Source organism: Anolis sagrei, chromosome 11, assembly GCF_037176765.1.
Source record: "Anolis sagrei isolate rAnoSag1 chromosome 11, rAnoSag1.mat, whole genome shotgun sequence".
In the NCBI taxonomy this organism is placed as follows: domain Eukaryota; kingdom Metazoa; phylum Chordata; class Lepidosauria; order Squamata; family Dactyloidae; genus Anolis; species Anolis sagrei.
Window position 1 is genome coordinate 11,280,080 of NC_090031.1, and position 22,325 is coordinate 11,302,404.

The 22,325-nt window shown below is 45.4% G+C and overlaps 1 protein-coding gene across 3 annotated transcripts in view; it reads right to left on the minus strand.

Moving 5' to 3' along the window:
* The window catches only part of ASTN2 (astrotactin 2), a 796,374-nt gene that overhangs the window by 97,416 nt on the left and 676,633 nt on the right, over nucleotides 1–22,325 (minus strand). For all 3 annotated transcript variants that reach the window (XM_067471887.1, XM_067471888.1, XM_067471889.1), the window contains one exon: nucleotides 21,679–21,944. In XM_067471887.1, coding sequence (XP_067327988.1) covers nucleotides 21,679–21,944 — 266 coding nt within the window. The remainder of the gene's footprint in view (nucleotides 1–21,678; nucleotides 21,945–22,325) is intronic.

Sequence of the window (22,325 nt, forward strand, 5' to 3'; positions counted from 1 at the left end):
ACTACGAGATACAGTCAAGCTTCAGTGTTTCTCAACCTGGGGATTGGGACCATTGGGGGGTCGCGAGGAGGGTGTCAAAGGGGTCACCAAAGACCATTGGATCATGGGGGTTCTATGTGGGAAGTTTGGCCCAATTCTCTCATTGGTGAGGTTCAGAATGCTCTTTGAATGCTTAAGGCGTAGAAGTTGAATCCAGGAGGACCCCCAAACTCCGGACCTGTGACCTCAGGGGGAGTGTAACCCCATCAAGAACAGGTTGTCATGTTATACCCCTAAGGGCCTTGTGACTGACCAGGAGGACCTCTGTCTTGTTTGGATTTAGCCTCAGCTCGTTTGCCCTCATCTAGTCCATCACAGCTGCCTGGCACTGGTCCAGGATCCAAAGAGTAGTAGAGTTGTGTGTCATCTGCATAAAGATGACATTCAACTACAAAACTCCATATGACACCTGAGCTTCAAACGTCAAGGCTAAATCCAGGAGGACCCACAAACTGTGGACCTGTGACCTCAGGGGGAGTGTAACCCCATCAAGGACAGGTTGACATGTTATACCCCGAAGGACTTTGTGATTGTCCAGGAGGACCTCTGTTTTGTTTGGATTTAGCCTTAGTTTGTTGGCCCTCATCTAGTCCATCAAAGCTGCCAGGCACTGGTCCAGGATCCAAGGAGCTCTTTGGTCCAGGATCCAAAGAGTAGTAGAGTTGTGTGTCATCTATATAGAGAAGACACCCAATTACAAAACCCCATATGACACCTGAGCTTTAAGCGTCAAAGCTGAATCCAGGAGGACCCCCAAACTGTGGACCTGTGACCTCAGGGGGAGTCTAATCCCATGAAGAACAGGTTGCCATTTTATACCCCGAAGGGCCTTGTGACTGACCAGGAGGACCTCTGTCTTGTTTGGATTTAGCTTCAGCTTGTTGGCCCTCATCTAGGCCATCACTACTGCCTGACACTGGTCCAGGATCCAAAGAGTAGTAGAGTTGTGTGTCATCTGCATAGAGATGACACCCAACTACAAAACTCTGTATGACACCTGAGCTTCAAACGTCAAGGCTGAATCCAGGAGGACCCCCAAACTGCGGACCTGTGACCTCAGGGGGAGTGTAACCCTGTCAAGAACAGGTTGCCATGTTATATCCTGAAGGGTCTTGTGACTGACCAGGAGGACCTCTGTCTTGTTTGGATTTAGCCTCAAGTGTTGGCCCTCATCGAGTCCATCACAGCTGCATGGCACTGGTCCAGGATCCAAGGAGCTATTTGGCACAAGATCCAAAGAGTTGTAGATTCATGTATCATATGCATAGATATGGACCCCAACTACAAAACTCCGTATGACACTTGAGCTTGTTTGAATTTAGCCTCAGCTTGTTGGCCCTCATCTAGTCCATCACCACTACCTGGCACTGGTCCAGGATCCAAAGAGTAGTAGAGTTGTGTGTCATCTGCATAGAGATGACACCCAACTACAAAACTCCGTATGACACCTGAGCTTCAAGCGTTGACCCTCATCTAGTCATCTAGTCCATCACAGCTGCCAGGCACTGGTCCAGGATCCAAAGAGTAGAGGGTTGTGTGTCATCTGCATAGAGATGACACCCAACTCCAAAACTCTGTATGACACCTGAGCTTCAAGCATCAAGGCTGAATCCAGGAGGACCCCCAAATTGTGAACCTGTGACCTCAGGCGGAGTGTATACCCCGAAGGGCCTTGTGACTGACCAGGAGGACCTCTGTCCTGTTTGGATTTAGCCTCGGCTTGTTGGCCCTCGTCTAGTCCAACACAGCTGCCAGGCACTGGTTCAGAATCCAAGGAGATCTTTGGCCCAGGATCCAAAGAGTAGTAGAGTTGTTTGTCATCTGCATAGAGATGACACCCAACTCCAAAACTCCGTATGACACCTGAGCTTCAAGCGTCAAGGCTGAATCCAGGAGGACCCACAAATTGTGGACCTGTGACCTCAGGGGGAGTGTATACCCCGAAGGGCCTTGTGACTGACCAGAGGACGTCTTCCTGTTTGGATTTAGCCTCGGCTTGTTGGCCCTCGTCTAGTCTAACACAGCTGCCAGGCACTGGTGCAGAATCCAAGGAGATCTTTGGCTCAGGATCCAAAGAGTAGTAGAGTTGGGTGTCATCTGCATAGAGATGACACCCAACTACAAAAGCCCGTATGACACCTGAGCTTCAAGCGTCAAGGTTGAACCCAGGAGGACCCCCACATTGTGGACCTGTGACCTCAGGGGATTTAGCCTCAGCTTGTTGACCCTCATCTAGTCCATCACTACCAGGCACTGGTCCAGGATCCAAGGAGCTCTTTGGCCCAGGATCCAAAAAGTAGTAGAGTTGTGTGTCATCTGCACAGAGATGGCATCCAATTCCAAAACTTCATATGACCTCACCCAGTGACCAAGACAGTAGAGGTGGGCATGCTATACATTGCTTATAGGTGGTGATGATGATAGTTGTTTTGGGGGGCAACAGTTTTCACCCCAAAACAGCAGGACAATATAGCTGCACACAAAGAGAGAACTTCAGGATGAGATTCCATATGACGAGCCAGCTCCCAAGAAGCGTCTTGCCAGCTGCCCTCTGCTTTCGAGAGACTAATCCAATAGAGCTTAATTTTTGTTGTTGCTTACAGTAAGTCCAAGTGCTGTGCGCCTCTGCTTTAATTAGATCCTGCAGGTACAGTCTGCCTTGCCTCAACCTTTAAGCAAACAAGGTTATCCTACTGATGAATCCTTCAATTCCCCTTATTAAGAGGAGTTCATTGACGTGCCTCCACGGGGTCACGCTAAGATGCAAGAGACCCTGGCTCCTTCACCCCATCCAGTCTCCATTCAATTTGCTGACATTTATTTACGGAGGAGAATTGGGCTGACGTCAAGAGGAAAGAGATGGGGGAAGGAGCAGAGTGTTGGATGAGTTGATGGGTCGGGCTCAATTGGGTCGGGGTTTGTTTGCTTTTAATCAGAATTTCAAACAAATGCAAGTGAGTTGAGAAGGCAAGACAAGGCGGAGAAGGAAACCCAATGGGGGAGTGGAAAGGTGAGGCACCTCGGCATGAACGCCAAAGAAGAGTTCAAAGCAGGGCCTCTCCATCTTCAGGAGGGCAATGTTTTTCTTAGAAGGCATTCCCATCACTGTTGAGGACTCCATATTCCCTAGGAGTCCCTCCAGCTGACCTTATGGCCTTTGCTGGAGCCTTTGGGGCAAGGTTATTCATCTCCCCATCCTGCAAAGAATGTGAGAAGACAGATCCATCCATCCTGTTGTTAGCGTGCCGAGATCCCTATAACAACAGTAGGAGCAATGTAAGTGTTGGAGCACAAGCGAAAAACGAGGATTAGCACAATATGGAGACACATTTATTTATCGGAAGCAAAATGAGGGTGTCGGAAGCAAAATGAGGGTACCGTTAGAATATATATTTTTAAAAGAACACAAACCAAGTTAAATATTTGGCAATATATTAATTTTTCTTTTACCAGAAGCTGGCCACTTGGAGTGTCTCTGATGTCGTTGTGAGAAGGTCCTCCATTGTGCATGTGGCAGGACTCACACTGCATTGTAGTAAGTGGTTTGCTCCTCTCAAAATAAATAAATAAATAAAGTGATCACTGGATTGCAAGAAGATCCAACCAGTCCATACTTCAGGAAATAAAGCCCAACTGCTCATTGGAGGGAAGGCTATTAGAGGCAAAGATGAAGTCCTTTGGCCACGTCATGAGAAGACAGGAAAGCTTGGAGAAGACAATGATGCTGGGGAAAATGGAAGGAAAAAGGAAGAGGGGCCAACCAAGGGTAAGATGGATGGATGGTATCCTGGAAGTGACTGGCCTGACTTTGAAGGAGCTGGGGGCGGCCACAACTGACAGGGAACTTTGACAACGTCATGAGAAGACAAGAAAGCATGAAGACAATGATGCTGGGGAAAAATGGAAGGAAAAAAGAAGAGGGCCAACCAAGGACAAGATGGATGGATGATATCCTTGAAGTGACTGGCTTGACTTTGATGGGGCTCGGGGTTAGGGTTAGGGCTGACAGGGAACTTTGGCCACATCATGAGAAGACAAGAAAGCTTGAAGACAATGATGCTGGGAAAAATGGAAGGAAAAAAGAAGAGGGCCAACCAAGACAAGATGGATGGATGGTATCCTTGAAGTGACTGGCTTGACTTTGAAGGAGCTGGGGGTGGCCACAACTGACAGGGAACTTTGGCCACATCATGAGAAGACAAGAAAGCTTGAAGACAATGATGCTGGGAAAAATGGAAGGAAAAAAGAAGAGGGCCAACCAAGACAAGATGGATGGATGGTATCCTTGAAGTGACTGGCTTGACTTTGAAGGAGCTGGGGATGGCCACAACTGACAGGGAACTTTGGCCACATCATGAGAAGACAAGAAAGCTTGAAGACAATGATGCTGGGAAAAATGGAAGAAAAAGGAAGAGAGGCCAACTAAGGACAAGATGGATGGATGGTATCCTTGAAGTGACTGGCTTGACTTTGAAGGAGCTGGGGGTGGCCACAACTGACAGGGAACTTTGGCCACATCATGAGAAGACAAGAAAGCTTGAAGACAATGATGCTGGGAAAAAATGGAAGAAAAAGGAAGAGAGGCCAACTAAGGACAAGATGGATGGATGGTATCCTTGAAGTGAGTAGCTTGACTTTGAAGGAGCTGCAGGTAGCCATGGCTGACTTTGGCCACGTCATGAGAAGACAGGAAAGCTTGGAGAAGACAATGATGCTGGTGGAAATGGAAGGAAAAAGGAAGAGGGGCTAACCAAGGAAAAGATTGATTGATGCTATCTTTGAAGTGACTTTGAAGGAGCTGGGGGTGGCCACGGCTGACAGGAACTCTGGGATGGTCCAAGAGGTCATGAAGAGTTGGAAGCGACTGAATGAATAAACAACAACAACCCTGGTCAAAAACAGGTTGGAAACCATTACTTTAAGTGAAATTCTTTAGGTGGCCATATGTCGGGGATATTTTGCTTGTGCTTTTCGGGCATTGCAGGGGGTTGGACTAGATTGCCATGTGGTCAACACTATGATTCTGTGGAAGGTAACTTCAAGGATGAAAAATCACAATCTATCTCCCCAGCCAGGAGAAGCTTCTCAGGATCATGAGGCTTTGCATTTGCTTCCAGATTCACAACAAAGGACGATGAAGCTTCCCTACTGTTGTTGGCAGGTGACCTCATCTTTCTAGCATTCACACCCTGCAACCGTTCAGCCCCAGGGAGCCATCTCTCTCCAAGTTCATCCTGGGAGAGATTTCCGCGCTTCGGCAGAAAAGGTCAGCGTTGGACGGGAGCCATGGAGGGGCAGCCGGCGTTGGGCCAGGGGGAAGCAGAAGACCTCAATGGAAAACTCACTTTGCATCCTTTTGACATTGTAAGCCCATTTCAACACTCCCTGCTCAAGCTACAAAACATGTCATTGGAGCACAGGAAAAGCTTCACATTGGTGGTAAGCCTGTTCCACATGCATGCACATGTTTGCACACACGTGTGATATCTCTACTCAATAAAATATTTTACTATTCTGTCTGGTTATAGAGCAAAGATTGTCAACTACAGTTCCCTACTCATGTGAAATATCATCATTGGGGAGAGGAGGGATAAATATTTATTTACTAGCCGTCCCCTGCCATGCGTTGCTGTGGCCCACATGGGGGTTCTGTGTGGAAGTTTTGGCCCAATTCTATCGTTGGCGGGGTTCAGAAAGCTCTGTGATTGTAGGTGAACTATAAATCCCAGCAACTACAATTCCCAAATGTCAAGATACTATTTTCCCCACACTCCACCAGTGTTCACATTTGGGCATACTGAGTATTCGTGTAGAGTTTGGTCTAGATCCATCATTGTTTGAGTCCACAGTGATCTCTGGATGTAGGTGAACTACAACTCCAAAGCCAAAGGACACTGCCCACCAAACCCTTCCAGTATTTTCTGTTGAACATGGGAGAATTGTGTGCCAAGTTTGGTTCAATTCTATTGTCGGTGGGGTTCAGAATGCTCTTTGATTGTAGGTGAACTATAAATCCCAGCAACTACAACTCCCAAATGACAAAATCAATTTTTGTGTGTGAAGGACATACATTGGGTTGTTAGGTGTCTTGTGTCCAAATTTGGTGTCAATTCATCCAGTGGTTTTTGAATTCTGTTAATCCCACAAAGGTTGAATGAAAAGTAATGCCTCCACCTTCGTAACTCAAGAGATGGCAGTACTGGTATGCAGCAGGTACTGGCTTGTTTAGTAGACTCTCCTCTACAGTTCCATTTTAGCGGGAAGCCTTAGCATTGAGCGGTTGTGTTGTTGAAGTGCGAAAAATGGAACCCTTTGCAGACGGTCTGTCAATGTGACTTAACGTGAAGTCACTGAATTCTTGACAGCAGAAGGTGTCACCCCAAAGGAGATTCATCAGAGAATGCAAGTTGTTTATGGTGATTGTGTTGATGTGCGAGTAAGTTTAAAGATGTTGAGGTGACACCTTCTGCTGTCAAGAATTCAATGACTGCACGTTGCTTAAGTCGCATTGACCGACCGTCTGTGCAGGGTTCCATACTTCAAACTTTAACAATACAACTGTTCAATGCTAAGGCTTCCCGCCAAAATGGAACTGTAGAGGAGAGTCTACTGAACAAGCCAGTACCTGCTGTATACCAGTTCTGCCATCTGTTGAGGAGTTACGAAGGTGGAGGCATTACTTTTCATTCAACCCTCGTAATGTTGGAGAGTGGCCCCTGCTCAAAAAAGAGTTGGGAACCACTGGTTACCCATGACACTATGTAACGAAATGTGGAAATTTTTTCGTTCCTCATTTGAAAGTATTATTTCCCGTATAATTGTGTGGCACCTACTTTGAAAGTAGTTGTGCCGTCACACCCAGACCCTATAAAAATAAAACTAAGATGTGCTTCTCTCTTTGTCTGGGTGGACCGCGGGGGTCTTTCTTTAGAAGCTCGAGATTCCCAGCAACTGAGGCTACTAGAGGCTTTGAACATCAAAACAGAATATTATTTCTCAAAGTCCTTGCAGACTTGGCACAGCTTGTCAAAGTTACAAACGAAGCAGTCAATTGGTGAAACCATCTATATATATAAAATCCAAAAGGGCGTCATTAGGGGCCGCAAAACGCGAAAACCCCCGGACGAAAAATCACCAAACTTGGCGTACGCATGCCTCAAACCACAAGGTATGCAGAACACTCATCACAACTCAAAAAAACATAACAACAAACTCACAATTACACAACTAAACGGAGCATGAGCAGAGGAGTCCCGGCACAAGTCGCCCGGCGCATGCACATGGCCGCACCACGCTCCCCCCGTGCAAGCCACGCCCCCTCTCATCGCCGCCCCTTCTCTCATGCCAAACCGAGCGCGGCGTAGGTGCCAACGCTGAAGCCCCGGCCTGGGAGTGGGAGCTCGCCCGCCTGTGCGCGCTGGAGGCCGGCCTGGTGCACATGTGGAGCGGGGGACTGTCCACCTTCCACAGGCCCGAACAGCTGATGGCCTTCCTGGGGCTGGACGAGTGGAGGTTGCCTGGGAGGCCCCCTCTGCGCGCCTTCGTGACCCGCCCGGGAGAGGCTGCGACCCGCCTCTCCTGAGGACAGCCCTTTGGCCTCCGCCACGCCCGGCCCAGGCCGCCCCCACACACCGGCAGCTGGCTCCAGGGAAGGAAGGACACCACCATCGGGGACAATGAGGAACGGGAAGGAGGGAAGGAAGCGGGTGAGGGAAGGAAGGACGGATATGAGGGGAAGGGGTGTAAAAAGGAAGGAAGGAAGGAAGGAAGGAAGGAAGGAAGGAAGGAAGGAAGGAAGGAAAGAAGAAAAGTGGCAAGGGGAACGGAAGGTGTAAAAAGGAAGGAAGGAAGGAAGGAAGGAAGGAAGGAAGGAAGGAAGGAAGGAAGGAAGGAAGGAAGGAAGGAAGGAAGGTATATCAGAGAAGAAAGGTAGGAAATAAACAAAAGGAGGGAAGGGGAAGGGAAGGTGTATGAAAAAAGGAAGGAAGGAGAAGTTGGGAAAGTATATGAGGGAAGAAAGGTAGGAAAGAAAAAGAAAGAAAGAAAGAAAGAAAGAAAGAAAGAAAGAAAGAAAGAAAGAAAGAAAGAAAAGGAAGTATGGAACTACAGAGTGAAAGAGAGAGTAGGAGCATGGGAAACAAGGGAGAAAGGAAGGAAGGAAGAAGAAAGGAGCAGAAGGGAAGGTGTCGGAACGAAGGAAAGGAAGGAAGGAAGGACAGAAGAAAAGGCAAGGGAGAAAAGAAAGCAAATGAAGAAGAGAAAGGGAGGGAAGGAAGGAAGGAAAGAAAGAAAGAAAAGGAAGTATGGAACTACAGAGTGAAGGAAGGAAGGAAAGAGAAAGAGAGGGAAGAAAGGAGACAAAGAGGAAAGGAAAAAGGGAGGAGGAAGGAAAGAGGTACAGAAGGAAGGAGGAGAGAAGGAAAGAAAAAAGGGAAGGGAGGAAAGACGCAGCAAAGGAAAAAGAGAAAGAAGGCGAGAAAGACGCAGGGAAGGAAAGAAATAAGGAGAAGGAAGGATGAAAGAAAACAGCTAAGGAAGGAAGTAAACAGGTAGAGAAGGAAGAAAGGAAAGAAGAAAACGGAATGAAGGAAGGAGTGAAAGAAGCAGAGAAAGAGGGAGAGAAGGCTGGCCACAGCAACGTGTGGCGGGTAAAGCTAGTAAAGATGATTTTTCTTTTCTTTCTTTCAGTTACTGAGGTAACTTTTCCCCAAATGGCAGAAGAAAATCATGGGATCTTTTCACCCTAACCCTGAGCTACTATGGTTAGAAAAAAGCAGGTTTTTCCCCTATCTATAGCTCAAGGTTAGCTTTGGAGATGAAGTAATGCCATTGCAGTTTAATACACTTTTCCCATGTTTTAATAACAGAACCAATTAGGAAATGGCATTTATAACTCGGGGACAAAAAATCGTGCCACATATAGTGTAATCAATGAATGAATGGAGCAAAAGTAAGAAGGGAAGAGTGCAATGTTTCACAATAACTTGTACCAAAAGATGAATGTTCCTGGTCCCGCACTACACATTTTTGACGACTCTATAAAACGAAGGGTTTCCCAAGCTAGTTAGGAAGTTCATTTACTAGCAGAGAGATCCTCATAAAGCAACCCATTTCCCTGCCAAGCAGACAGACAGACACCAGGCTTGGTTCTCACAAGACAACTGATGTTTTTGTGATGGGGTTTCAGAGGGGTCGCCAAAGTCCATCAAAAAACACATATTTCCGATGGTCTTAGGAACTCCTTTGGCAGAGAAGGCTGAAGATCTCTCCGCCTGACCTTCTCTTCCTATTTGGAAACAGACAATGAATTCTCCCATCAGAAGCCCTCCTTTGCTGTGATTGGCCAGCCTCTCAGCTAAGGGGAGGTCTGTTTCTGAGACTCCAAGTATGGAGGGGAGAGCAGGCGTGCTCGATGCATGACAATGTGGTGCACGTGTGCGGGCGAGGAAGAGCATGCAAGGCTGGAAGGAGGCTCACAACATTGAGTTCCTTCAAGGCACGAGGGCTCTTTGTGGGAAGTTTGGCCCAATTCCATCCTTGGTGAAGATCAGAATGCTCTTTGATTGTAGGTGAACTATACATCCCAGCAACTACAACTCCCAAATGTCAAGGTCTATTTTTCCCAAACTCCACCAGAGTTCACATTTTGGCACATGCCAAGTTTGCTCCAGATCTATCATTGCTTCAGTCCTCAGGGCTCTCTGGATGTAGATGAACTACAACTCCCAAACTCAAGTTCAATACTCACCAAACCCATCTAGTGTTTTCTGTTTATCTCCCAAATGTCAGAGTCTATTTCCCCCCAAACTCCACCAATGTTCACATTTGGGCATATTCAGTATTTGTGCCAAGTTTGGTCCAGACCTATCATTGTTTGACTCCACAATGCTCTCTGGATGTAGGTGAACTACAACTCCGAAACACAAGGTCTTTGCCCAGCAGATCCTTCCAGTATTATCTGTTGGGAGTTCTGTGTGCCAAGTTTGGTGCAATTCCATCATTGGTAGAGCTCAGAATGCTCTTTGGTTGTAGATGAACTATATATCCCAGCAACAACAACTCCCAAATATCAAGGTCTAATTTCCCCAAACTCCACCATTGTTCACATTTGGGCATATTGAGTGTTCGTGCCAAGTTTGATCCAGATCCATCATTGTTTGAGTCCACTGTGCTCTCTGGATGTAGGTGAACTACAACTCCAAAACTCAAGGTCTTTGCCCACCAGATCCTTCCAGTATTTTCTGTTGGTCGTGGGAGTTCTGTGTGACAAGTTTGGTTCAATTTCATCATTTGTAGAGTTCAGAATGCTTTTTCATTGTCTGTGAACTATAAATCCCAACAACTGTAACTCCCAAATGACAAAACAATACTCCCAAACCCCATCAGTATTGAATGTAGGTAGTGTGCCAAGTTTGGTGAAATTCCATTGTGAGCTGGGTACAGAATGCTCTTTGATTGTAGGTGAACTATAAATCCTAGCAACTACAACTCCCAAATGTCAAAGTCTATTTCCCTCAAACCGCCAGTGTTCACATTTGGGCATATGTATGTGTGCCAAGTTTGGTCCAGATCCATCACTATTTGAGTCCACAGTGCTCTCTGGATGTAGGTGAACTACAACTCCAAAACTCAAGGTCATTGCCCACCAGATCCTTCCAGTATTTTATGGTTGGCCTTGGGAGTTCTTTGTGCCAAGTTTGGTTCAATTCCATTATTGGTGGAGTTCAGAATGCTCTTTGATTGTAGGTGAATTATAAATCCCAACAACGACAACTCCTAAATGACAAAACAATCCTCCCAAATCCCATCAGTATTCAAATTTGGGTGTATCGGGTATTTGTGGAGCCCCCAGTGGCACAGTGGGTTAAAGCGCTGAGCCACTAAACTTGTTGACCGAAACGGCTTAGGTCCATATACATGGCAAACATTCAATGTCATAGACACACAACATATACAGACAGACACACAGAGGCTATTTAACTTTCCAGCTTCATGATGATATGCTTCGAATTCCGGCCACCGGGGGAGCTGTCGCTTCACTGTCTAGTTGTGAAGTACTCCCTCATTCTTTTGCATGCTGCTGGAGAGTTTTATGGCATCGTAAATTAGTTAAATTAGCCTCCCCACATAAGCGGTACCTAAGTTTCCTACTTGACAGATGCAACTGTCTTTCAGGCTGCAGAGGTTGACAGCAGACTGAGGACACAGCAAGCTTAAAAATGTAGTTTGGGAAGGCGAGGCCCCCAGTTGCAGAGAATGCAAGAAAACCCTGCCCCAAACTACATTTCCCAAAATGCAATGCTCAGCATCAGAAAGACCCAATGATGGCTGCAGCCAGCTGACTGTTTAGAGTCAATCTAATAATCATAAATACAATTATTGAATCTGATGAAGGACCCAGCCCTCTTTGACAGAGAAGGGTGATGGCCTAATAATAGTAATAATAGTAATAATAATAATAATAATAATAATAATGTTATAATATATAATATAATAGTAAAATAATAATAATAATAATAATAATAATAATAATAATAATCTGGTGAAGCACCAGCCCTCTTTGGCAGAGAAGGGTGATGGCCTAATAATAATAATAATAATAATAATAATAATAATATAGTTATAATATATAATAGTAAAATAATAATAATAATAATAATAATAATAATCTGGTGAAGCACCAGCCCTCTTTGGCAGAGAAGGGTGATGGCCTAATAATAATAATAATAATAATAATAATAATATAGTTATAATATGTAATAGTAAAATAATAATAATAATAATAATAATAATAATAATAATAATCTGGTGAAGCACCAGCCCTCTTTGGCAGAGAAGGGTGATGGCCTAATAATAATAATAATAATAATAATATAGTTATAATATATAATAGTAAAATAATAATAATAATAATAATAATAATAATAATAATCTGGTGAAGCACCAGCCCTCTTTGGCAGAGAAGGGTGATGGCCTAATAATAATAATAATAATAATAATAATATAGTTATAATATATAATAGTAAAATAATAATAATAATAATAATAATCATCATCATCATCATCATCATCTGGTGAAGCACCAGCCCTCTTTGGCAGAGAAGGGTGATGGCCTAATAATAATAATAATAATAATAATAATAATAATATAGTTATAATATATAATAGTAAAATAATAATAATAATAATCGTCATCATCATCATCATCATCATCTGGTGAAGCACCAGCCCTCTTTGGCAGAGAAGGGTGATGGTCTAATAATAATAATAATAATGATAAATATAGTAATATAACAATAACGAGGGCTGGCCCTTCATCAAACTACAGCTCAGCAAAGCCTTCTTGGCCAAAGAGTTGTAGTTTGGTGAAGAGCCAGCCCTCTTTGGCAAAGAATGATGATGGCGTAATAATAATAATAATAATAATAATAATATAGTAGTAGTAGTAGTAGTAATAATAATAATAATAATAATAATAATAATAATATAGTAGTAGTAGTAGTAATAATAATAATAATAATAATAATAATAATAATAATAATATAGTAGTAGTAGTAGTAATAATAATAATAATAATCTGTAGTTCGGGTTGCAAAGGTTGACAGAAAGCTAGACAAATGGTCGGGAGCTTACTCCGACCCCGGGCTGGCTTCGGACTCATGACCTTTCGGTCAGTAGTGATTTTAATGCATCTGACTTCCAACCAGCTGCGCCACAACCTGGTCCCATGTGGACGGTTCTAAAAGCAGCCCCTGGCCCAATTTTGCCAGTCAATGTGAGATATGCCCCCAAAGTTGCCATTCAGCTGCTCCTTGTTTGTGTCCAGAGGACTGAATTCGACAAATAATCACACAACTTTGTTTGGAAACATTTCCCCTGCTTTTATTCTTGCTTGGCCCTTTTATTTCTTCTCCTCCGCTTGTTTTCTTTCTAAGCTTCTCTCTTTCAGTGCCGTCGCCCTCCCCGAACCGTTCTGTTTCTCAGCGTGCCACCTCCTTTCTGTCTCCAGACCTCTTCGGCAGCTCTTGTCTCATCCTTTCCATCCCTTTGTAGAAACCCGTCCGCTGTTGGCTGAGAGAGGTCCCTGTGACTCCAGAGTCAATCAAGGGTAATTCAGAACAGGCATCCAGAGGCCCCCAGTAGGCAATTGCGGTCACTACTGTGGAATATATATATATATATATATATATATATATATATATATATATATATATATATGAGAATGAGTCAGGTCTCCCAGCTCCAACCCATGGGACTTGAATCAAGCCTCCTGCTCCCTTTTGCGTCTCTCGACAGGAGATGCACAAAACATGTTGTCACTGCAGGAGGTGTGGCGAAGACATTCAAGGTAGCGATGAGACCAAAACAATGGTTTGAGTCTCAGATGTTGGCTTTCTTTTTGGTGTAGGTCAGTGTTTCTCAATCCTCCTAATGCCGTGACCCCTTAATACAGTTCCTCATGTTGTGGTGACCTCGCAACCATAACATTATTTGCGTTGCTGCTTTGCAACTGTATTTTTTGCTACTGTTATGAATCATAATGTAAGGTAAATATCTGATTTGCAGGTTGTATTTTCAGTCACTGGGCCAAGGTAAAGGTAAAGGTTTTCCCCTGATGTTAAGTCCAGTTGTGTCCAACTCTGGGATGTGGTGCTCATCTCCATTTCTATGCCGAAGAGCCGGTGTTGTCCATAGACACCTCCAAGGTTATGTGGCCAGCATGACTGCATGGAGCGCCGTTAGCTTCCCGTTCGAGCGGTACCTATTGAGCTACTCACATTTGCATGTTTTCAAACTGCTAGGTTGGCAGAAGCTGGGACTAACAGCAGAAGCTCATGCACAAACCAGTCAAGGCAGTCCCAGTGTTGATCGGCACACTGGGTGCAGTACCTAAAGACCTGGGCCTGCACTTGAACACAATTGTCGCTGACAAAATTACCATCTGCCAGCTGCAGAAGGCCACCTGGGATCTGTACGTATGATTTGCTGATACATCACACAGTCCTAGACACTTGGGAAGTGTCCGACGTGTGATCCAATACAACAGCCAGCAGAGTGTCTACTGTGGACTCCTCTTGTTGTGTTTCTAATAATAATAATAAGTCTGCTGTGGACTTCATCTTGTTGTAGTTCAAATAATAATATGAGGATTTAAAGATCGAACTGCAAAGACTGTGGCACAAGCCAGTAAAGGTGGTCCCAGTGGTGATCGGCACACTGGGTGCAGTGCCTAAAGACCTTGGCCTGCACTTAAAAACAATCGGCGCTGACAAGATTACCATCTGCCAGCTGCAAAAGGCCACCTTACTGGGATCTGCACGCATTATTCGCCGATACATCACACAGTCCTAGACACTTGGGAAGCATCCGACGTGTGATCCAATACAACAGCCAGCAGAGTGATCTCGTCTACTGTGGACTCATCTTGTTGTGTTTCAAATAACAACAACAACAAGTAAAGTAATAAATAACCTTGACTCGAGTATAAGCCGAAGGGGACTTTTTCAGCCTAAAAAAGGGATGGAAAACTAGGTGTATACTCGAGTACATACAGTAAGTAAGTAATGCAATTCCCTTTCGTCTCACTTGGGAGTGTCATGACAAGTCCGTCGGAAGCCCTTTCTGATACTGTTCTCCACCCCTTCCCATTGGACAAAAGGTGCAGCCAAGAGCTCCTCGCTTTCCCTGATTTATCTGGTGAAGGATCAGGATGTATGTTTGGAAGGAGAGAGCCAGCACGAAAGGTGGACACGGAAGAGAAGATGTTCCTGCTTCCCTGAGCAGGGATCTAGCCAGGAAGAACGAAGCTCACACTTGCATGGAGAGAAGCCACTTTGCCTGTGGGTTTTTTGTCCATCGGTCTGCTTAACAGATGCAGGGTGGAGAAGAAATGTGAATTATCCAAAATCTGTCTTATGCAGAAACTTTGAGAATTGGCAGAACACAATAATTAGCAGAGGGGTTCCATATGAAATAGACAAACTGGAGAGGAGGGAGGGAATGGACCCTGCAAGAGATGCATTCCCTTGCTAAGCAAGCAGGCATCGCTGGCTCCCAACAACAACAACATGAGTGTTGTTCCTTCCCACTTCCCCCATATATATATATACACACACACACACACACTAGCTGTCCCCTGCCACGCGTTGCTGTGACCCAGTCTGGTGATCTGGAAAATAAAGTAATGAGAAAGTGTTGGTTTCTAATATATGTAATTCCTTTCTGCTTGTGAGTAAACAGTATGTCTTGTTGTTTCTTTGTCAGTGTTGATGTGGAGAGTATCTGGTTTGCCCACCCTGGAACATGGAACATATCATTGTCCTTCTTTAAGGGTCTCTTTCATAGAATCATAGAATCAAAGAGTTGGAAGAGACCTCATGGGCCATCCAGTCCAACCCCATTCTGCCAAGAAGCAGGAATATTGCATTCAAATCACCCCTGACAGATGGCCATCCAGCCTCTGTTTAAAAGCTTCCAAAGAAGGAGCCTCCACCACACTCCGAGGCAGAGAGTTCCACTGCTGAACGGCTCTTACAGTTAGGAAGTTCTTCCTAATGTTCAGATGGAATCTCCTCTCTTGTAGTTTGAAGCCATTGTAGTCTCCAAGGAAGCTGAAAACAAGCTTGCTCCCTCCTCCCTGTGGCTTCCTCTCACATCTTTATACATGGCTATCATATCTCCTCTCAGCCTTCTCTTCTTCAGGCTAAACATGCCCAGCTCCTTAAGCCGCTCCTCATAGGGCTTGTTCTCCAGACCCTTGATCATTTTAGTCGCCCTCCTCTGGACACATTCCAGCTTGTCAATATCTCTCTTGAATTGTGGTGCCGAGAATTGGACACAATATTCCAGATGTTGTCTAACCAAAGCAGAATAGAGGGGTAGCATGACCTCCCTAGATCTAGACACTATGCTCCTCTTGATGCAGGCCAAAATCCCATTGGCTTTTTTTGCCGCCACATCACATTGTTGGCTCATGTTTAACTTGTTGTCCACGAGGACTCCAAGATCTTTTTCACACGTACTGCTCTCGAGCCAGGCATTGTCCCCCATTCTGTATCTTTGCATTTCATTTTTTCTGCCAAAGTGGAGTATCTTGCATTTGTCACTGTTGAACTTCATTTTGTTAGTTTTCAAATCTATGATACGATATCTGTGTGTGTGAGAGAGAATCATATCTATCTATCTATATTTATGACTGGATGGCTCTTTGTCAGGAGGGCTCTGATTACATTTTCTTGCCCTGGTGAAGAGAGTTGGACTGGATGGCCTTAAGTATTTTCTGTTGGTCCCCCATGACCAACACCAATGATGGAATTGGGGATTCTGTGTGGGAAGTTTGCCCCATTTCTGTCGTTTGTGGGTGTCAGAATGCTCTTTAATTGTAGTGAACTATAAATCCCAGTAAGTACAAATGTCAAATGTCAAGGTCTATTTCCTCCAAACTCCATCTGTGTTCATATTTGGGCATATGGAATATTCGTGCCAAGTTTGGTCCAGATCCATCACTGTTTGAGTCCACAGTGCTCTCTGGATGTAGGTGAACTACAACTCCCAAACTCAAGGTCAGTGCCCACCAAACCATTCCAGTGTGTTCTGTTGGTCATGGAAGTCCTGTATGCCATGTTTGGTTGAATTCCATCATTGGTGGAGTTCAGAATGCTCTTTGATTGTAGGTGAACTATAAATCCCAGCAACTACAACTCCCAAATGTCAAGGTCTATTTCCCTTAAACTCCATCTGTGTTCATATTTGGGCATATGGAATATTCGTGCCAAGTTTGGTCCCGATCCATCATTGTTTGAGTCCACAGTGGGAGCCCTGTGTGCTAAGTTTGACCCAATTCCATCATTGGTGGAGTTCAGAATGCTCTTTGATTGTAGTTGAACTAGAAATCCCAGGAACAACAACTCCCAAATGACAAAATCGTAACTTTTTGAGTGATGGTCACTCCTTGTGTTGTGAGAAATTTTGTTGCCAAATTTGGTGTGATTTCATTCATTGGTTCTTTTGTTTTTAAGGAACTCATTATGCACAGAGCATTTTTAGATAGATAGATAGATAGATAGATAGATAGATAGATAGATAGATAGATAGATCTGCAATAAAGAAAGTTTTGGGTAACATATCTCATATTGAAATGAGGGGGGGGGGCTGCTTTTAGAACATGATTTGCATGTTATCTGCTAAATCTGCAAATCTACCTCCTGCAAATGTGAAAAGGAGTCACTGGTCCAACTGGAGGATCTAAAGATGGTACAACACACACATATACACATAAACACACACAAAATACATAGACTGGGCCACAGCAACGCGTGGCAGGGGAGGGCTAGCAATGGAAATGTAATAATAATAATAATAATAATAATAATAATAATAATAATAATAATAATAATGTAAAATAATGGAAATGTAGTTAGCTGAGAACTAGCTGCATTAAATTCACTACTGACCAAGAGGTCATGAGTTCAAAACCAGCCCAGGTCGGAGTGAGCTTCTGGCCATTTGTCTAGCTTGCTGTTGACCTGTGCAGCCCGAAAGATAGTTGCATCTGTCAAGTAGGAAATTTAGGTACCGCTTTATACGGGGAGAGTAATTTAACGAATTTACGACACCATAAAACCTTCCAGCAGCGTGTGTAAGAATGAGGAAGTACTCCATCAAGGACTCGGTGTCACAAGTGGATGGTGAAGCAGCAGCTCCCCCTGTGGCCAGAATCGAGCATACCCTCATGAAGCCGGGAAGCTGGAATGTTACATTGCCTCTGTGTCTGTCTATTGTAATAATAATAATAATAATAATAATAATAATAATAATAATAATTTATTTATATTCCGCCCTTCTCATCCCGACGGGGACTCGGGGTGGATCACAGCACACATACATGGCAAATATTCAATGCTGCTTTGTACAGACAGAGCAGAAGGAGGTGCCATGGAAGGTTGGGCTCGAGTCCAGGGGGTTCTGTTGCTCTATCCTCCATGACGAAGAGCTGTCAGGACTTCCTCCTTCCTTTTGGTCACCCAGCATTTTTTAATCTTCTTTCTTTATGGCGTCGTAAAACACCTCCCCCACTTTTAGCGTTACCTAATTTCTCTAATCATAGCTAAAGCTGTTTACGAATTGCTTAGGTAAACAATGAGCTAGGCTGACAGTTGGAGCTCACGCCAACCTGGAGCTTCGGATTTACAACCTTTTGGTTGATAGATCTTATAATTGGTGGTGATTTACCAGCTGTGCTAAACCTCCGTTATATATGTTGTATGTCTAATGGCACTGAGTGTTTGCCATTGATCAATATAGTCGGAGGCATCAGATCGTACAGCATTGGTTTGGGTTATGGAGTGGAGAGCATGTCCCTACCCAGTGCTTTGGAGCCTGGGAATGTCATCCCTCGCATGATGGACAATGTCAACACCAGGGACCGTTTGATCCCAATAGTTTGAGAACCACTGATACAGGTCAATAATTGTTTCCGTCCAGGTAAGATACATCGCAGCATATAGGAATGGTATGATCTTGGAGAGGGAGGACGAATGGTAGGAGCTCATCTGGGGATTTTCCATCCCCAAATAAAGTTTTCTGTATGCATTTCTCCATAGGCACCTATCCAAAAGTATTCTGGTAAAGGAAAACATGATGTCAGAAGAGGCCCTTTGACTACATCATGTTTTGTTTACCTATTATCTGCTGGCAAAACCAGCTCCTCTTTCCACATAACCGGGGTTCGTTCCCCTCACTCGTGCCTGCCTTGAAACCCAAGGGCATTACCTTCCCCAGGATCCTTCCAGACCCAGAATGGTGTGTCCCGTTACAGACACACATACATACAAACATACATCCCGTCGTTGCCAGCTATCTTTTGCCAAAGCCTCTCCTCTCGGCAGAGGGTGCGGCTGGGATGCTTCTGCGGGGACCGATCTGTCAGGGTTTGTCAGACGGTTTATTCTAGGAGCTGGCTCCCACACAAAAAGTGAGAACAGCTCACTGGGCGGCTTTGCCAGAAGAGAGAAGTAGCATCACCCTCCCCAGAAGAGTAATTTCAAAGGTTAAGAGAAAGAGAGTGCAGAAATTGACTTCTCGGGCCAATCTGCCAAATTGTCCTCCACCCCTGGGCCTCGATCCTCATGCCACTTTTCCTAGAAGAGATGGGAACCCTTAATTCTGAATTAGCCTACCAAGAAAGGAAACAGGAACATGATCTCTAGCAGGACAGGTTTCCCAATGGGCTGGGCTATATCACAAGCTGGTTAATCACCAGCAGTAATAGATCACATCAATTGAAAGGTTGGCAGTTTGAAGGCTGGTTCAGGGTGAGCACCCAGCCTTGGCTGGGCTTTAGCACAGTTGGGTCGGGCCTTAGCACAAGCTGGTTAATCACAAGCAGCAATTCGAAGCCTGTGTCAGGATGAGCATCCAACCTAGGCCAGGCTTTAGCACAAGCTGGTTAATCACCAGCAGCAATCAATCACATCAATTGAAAGCCTGGGTCAGGGCGAGCACCCAAACTGGGATGGGCTTTAGCACAAGCTGGTTAATCACCAGCATCAATCGATCACACCAATCGAAAGGATGGTAGTTAGAAGCCTGGGTCAAGGCAAGTACCCAAACTGGGCCAGGATTTAGCACAGGTGGGCCGGGCTTTAGTACAGCTGGTTAATCACCAGCAGCAATAGATCACACCAATTGAAAGGTTGGCAGTTCGAAGTCTGGGTCAGGGAGAGCACCCAACCTGGGCTGGGCTTTAGCACAAGCTGGTTAATCACCAGCAGCAATACATCACACCAATTGAAAGGTTGGCAATTCGAAGCCTGGGTCAGGGAGAGCACCCAACCTGGGCTGGGATTTACCACAAGCTGGTTAATCACCAGCAGCAATACATCACACCAATTGAAAGGTTGGCAGTTCGAAGCCCGGGTCAAGGTGAGCACCCAACCTGGGCCGGGCTTTGGCACAAGCTGGTTAATCAACAGCAGCAATACATCACAACAAACAAAAGGTTGCCAGTTTGAAGCCTGGGTCAAGGTGAGCACCCAACCTGGGCCGGGCTTTGGCACAAGCTGGTTAATCAACAGCAGCAATACATCACAACAAACAAAAGGTTGCCAGTTTGAAGCCTGGGTCAAGGTGAGCACCCAACCTGGGCCGGGCTTTGGCACAAGCTGGTTAATCAACAGCAGCAATACATCACAACAAACAAAAGGTTGGCAGTTCGAAGCCCGGGTCAGGGCGAGCACCCAAACTGGATCGGACTTTAGCACAAGCTGGTTAATCACCAGCAGCAATAGATCACACTAATCGAAAAGTTGGCAGTTCAAAGCCCGGTTTAGGGTGAGCACCCAAACTGGACCGGGCTTTAGCACAGCTGGGCCGGGCTTTAGCACAAGCTTGTTAATAACAAGCAGCAATGGCTCGAAGCCTGGGTCAGGGCGAACACCCAACTTGGGCCAGGCTTTAGCACAAACTTGTTAATAAAACACCAATCAAAAGGTTGGCAGTTCGAAGTCTGGTTCAGGGTGAGCACCCAGCCTTGACCGGGCTTTAGCGCAAGCTGGTTAATCACCAGCAGCAATAGATCACCCCAATCAAAAGGTTGGCAGTTCAAAGCCCGGTTTAAGGTGAGCACCCAACCTGAGCTGGTCTTTAGCACAGCTGGGCCGGGCTTTAGCACAAGCTTGTTAATAACAAGCAGCAATGGATCCCACCAATTGAAAGGTTGGCAATTTGAAGCCTGGATCAGGGCGAGCACCCAACCTGGGATGGGCTTTAGCACAGCTGGGCCAGGCTTTAAAACAAGCTGGTTAATCACCAGCAACAATAGATCACAGCAATTAAAAGGTTGGCAGTTCGAAGCCTGGGTCAGGGTGAGCACGCAAGCTGGGCCGGGCTTTAGCACAGCTGAGCAGGGCTTTACGACAAGCTGGTTAATCACCAGCAGCAATAGATCACAACAATTGAAAGGTTGGAAGTGAGAAGCCTGGGTCAGGGTGAGCACCTAACCTGGGATGGGCTTTAGCACAGCTGGGCCGGGCTTTAGCACAACCTGGTTAATCACCAGCAACAATAGATCACAGAAATCAAGAGGTTGGCAGTTCGAAACCTGGGTCAGGGTGAGCACCCAACCTGGACTGGGTTTTAACACAGCTGGGCCGGGCTTTAGCACAAGCTGGTTAATCACCAGCAACAATAAATCACACCAATCGAAAGGTTGGCAGTTCGAAGCCCGGGTCGGGGTGAGCACCCAACCTTCAGTCCAGCTCACTGAGATTTAAAGATGGGCTTAAAGCCAACCTCAAACACTGTGGCATAGACGCCAAGAAGTGGGAAGCCCTGGCCCTTGAGCGCTGTAACTGGAGGTCAGCTGTGACCAGCAATGCTGTAGAATTTGAAGAGGTACGAACGGAGGGAAAAAGGGAGAAATGTGCCAAGAGGAAGACGTGTGAAGCCAACCCCAACCGGGACCACCTACGGACCCACTGCCAAGACACCACATCTGGAAGCTACGAGAGATAGCGTAGTAAGTACGTAAGCAAGATTTTATGTGCTTCCTCCACCTCAGGTAACATTTATAAGCATGTTGCATAGTGCAATTTCTCAAAAAAGTGTAATTGATGTTATTTTTGGTCGCTGTCCACTCACCTCTTGGGTCTCGTTGTCCTGGATCAGCGTGTACAATGGGATGACGCGGTTGATTTCCAAGAGCACCGGAGTCGGGCTAAGCTGTTCTTTGCCCGGCCGGCGGCACAAGTGGCACGTCGATGGGCACCGTCCTTTTTCTTCGCAGCGGATCTCCACACCGGTGATCAACTGGTCATCCGAGAGCATCTGAGCGGTCAGGAGGCCCGAGAGGTAGGTGATGAATGGCATGGACTTCAGCTCCTTCTTGTTGCCGAGTTCAGTCGTTTCTAGTTGGGAAGCAGCAGGAATTCGTGGGAAGAAGAAGGACAGGGAGAAAGGGGAAAAAAGAGAATTAAGGTGAAACAGATAAGAGGAGGAACATATCAAACAACCAAGTGGGATTTCGCCTGCATCTATGGCAAGCATCCTCAGAGGTAGTGAGGTCTGTTGGAACTAGGAAAATGGGTTTATATATCTGTGGAATGACCAGGGTGAGACAAAGGACTCTTGTCTGCTGGAGCTAGGTGTGAATGTTTCAACTGACCACCTTGATTAGCATATAATGGCCTGACAGTGCCTAGAGCAAACTTTTGTTGAGAGGTGATTAATGTCCTTGTTTGTTTCCTCTCTATTGTTGTGCTGTTGTAATTTGTATTATTATTATTTGA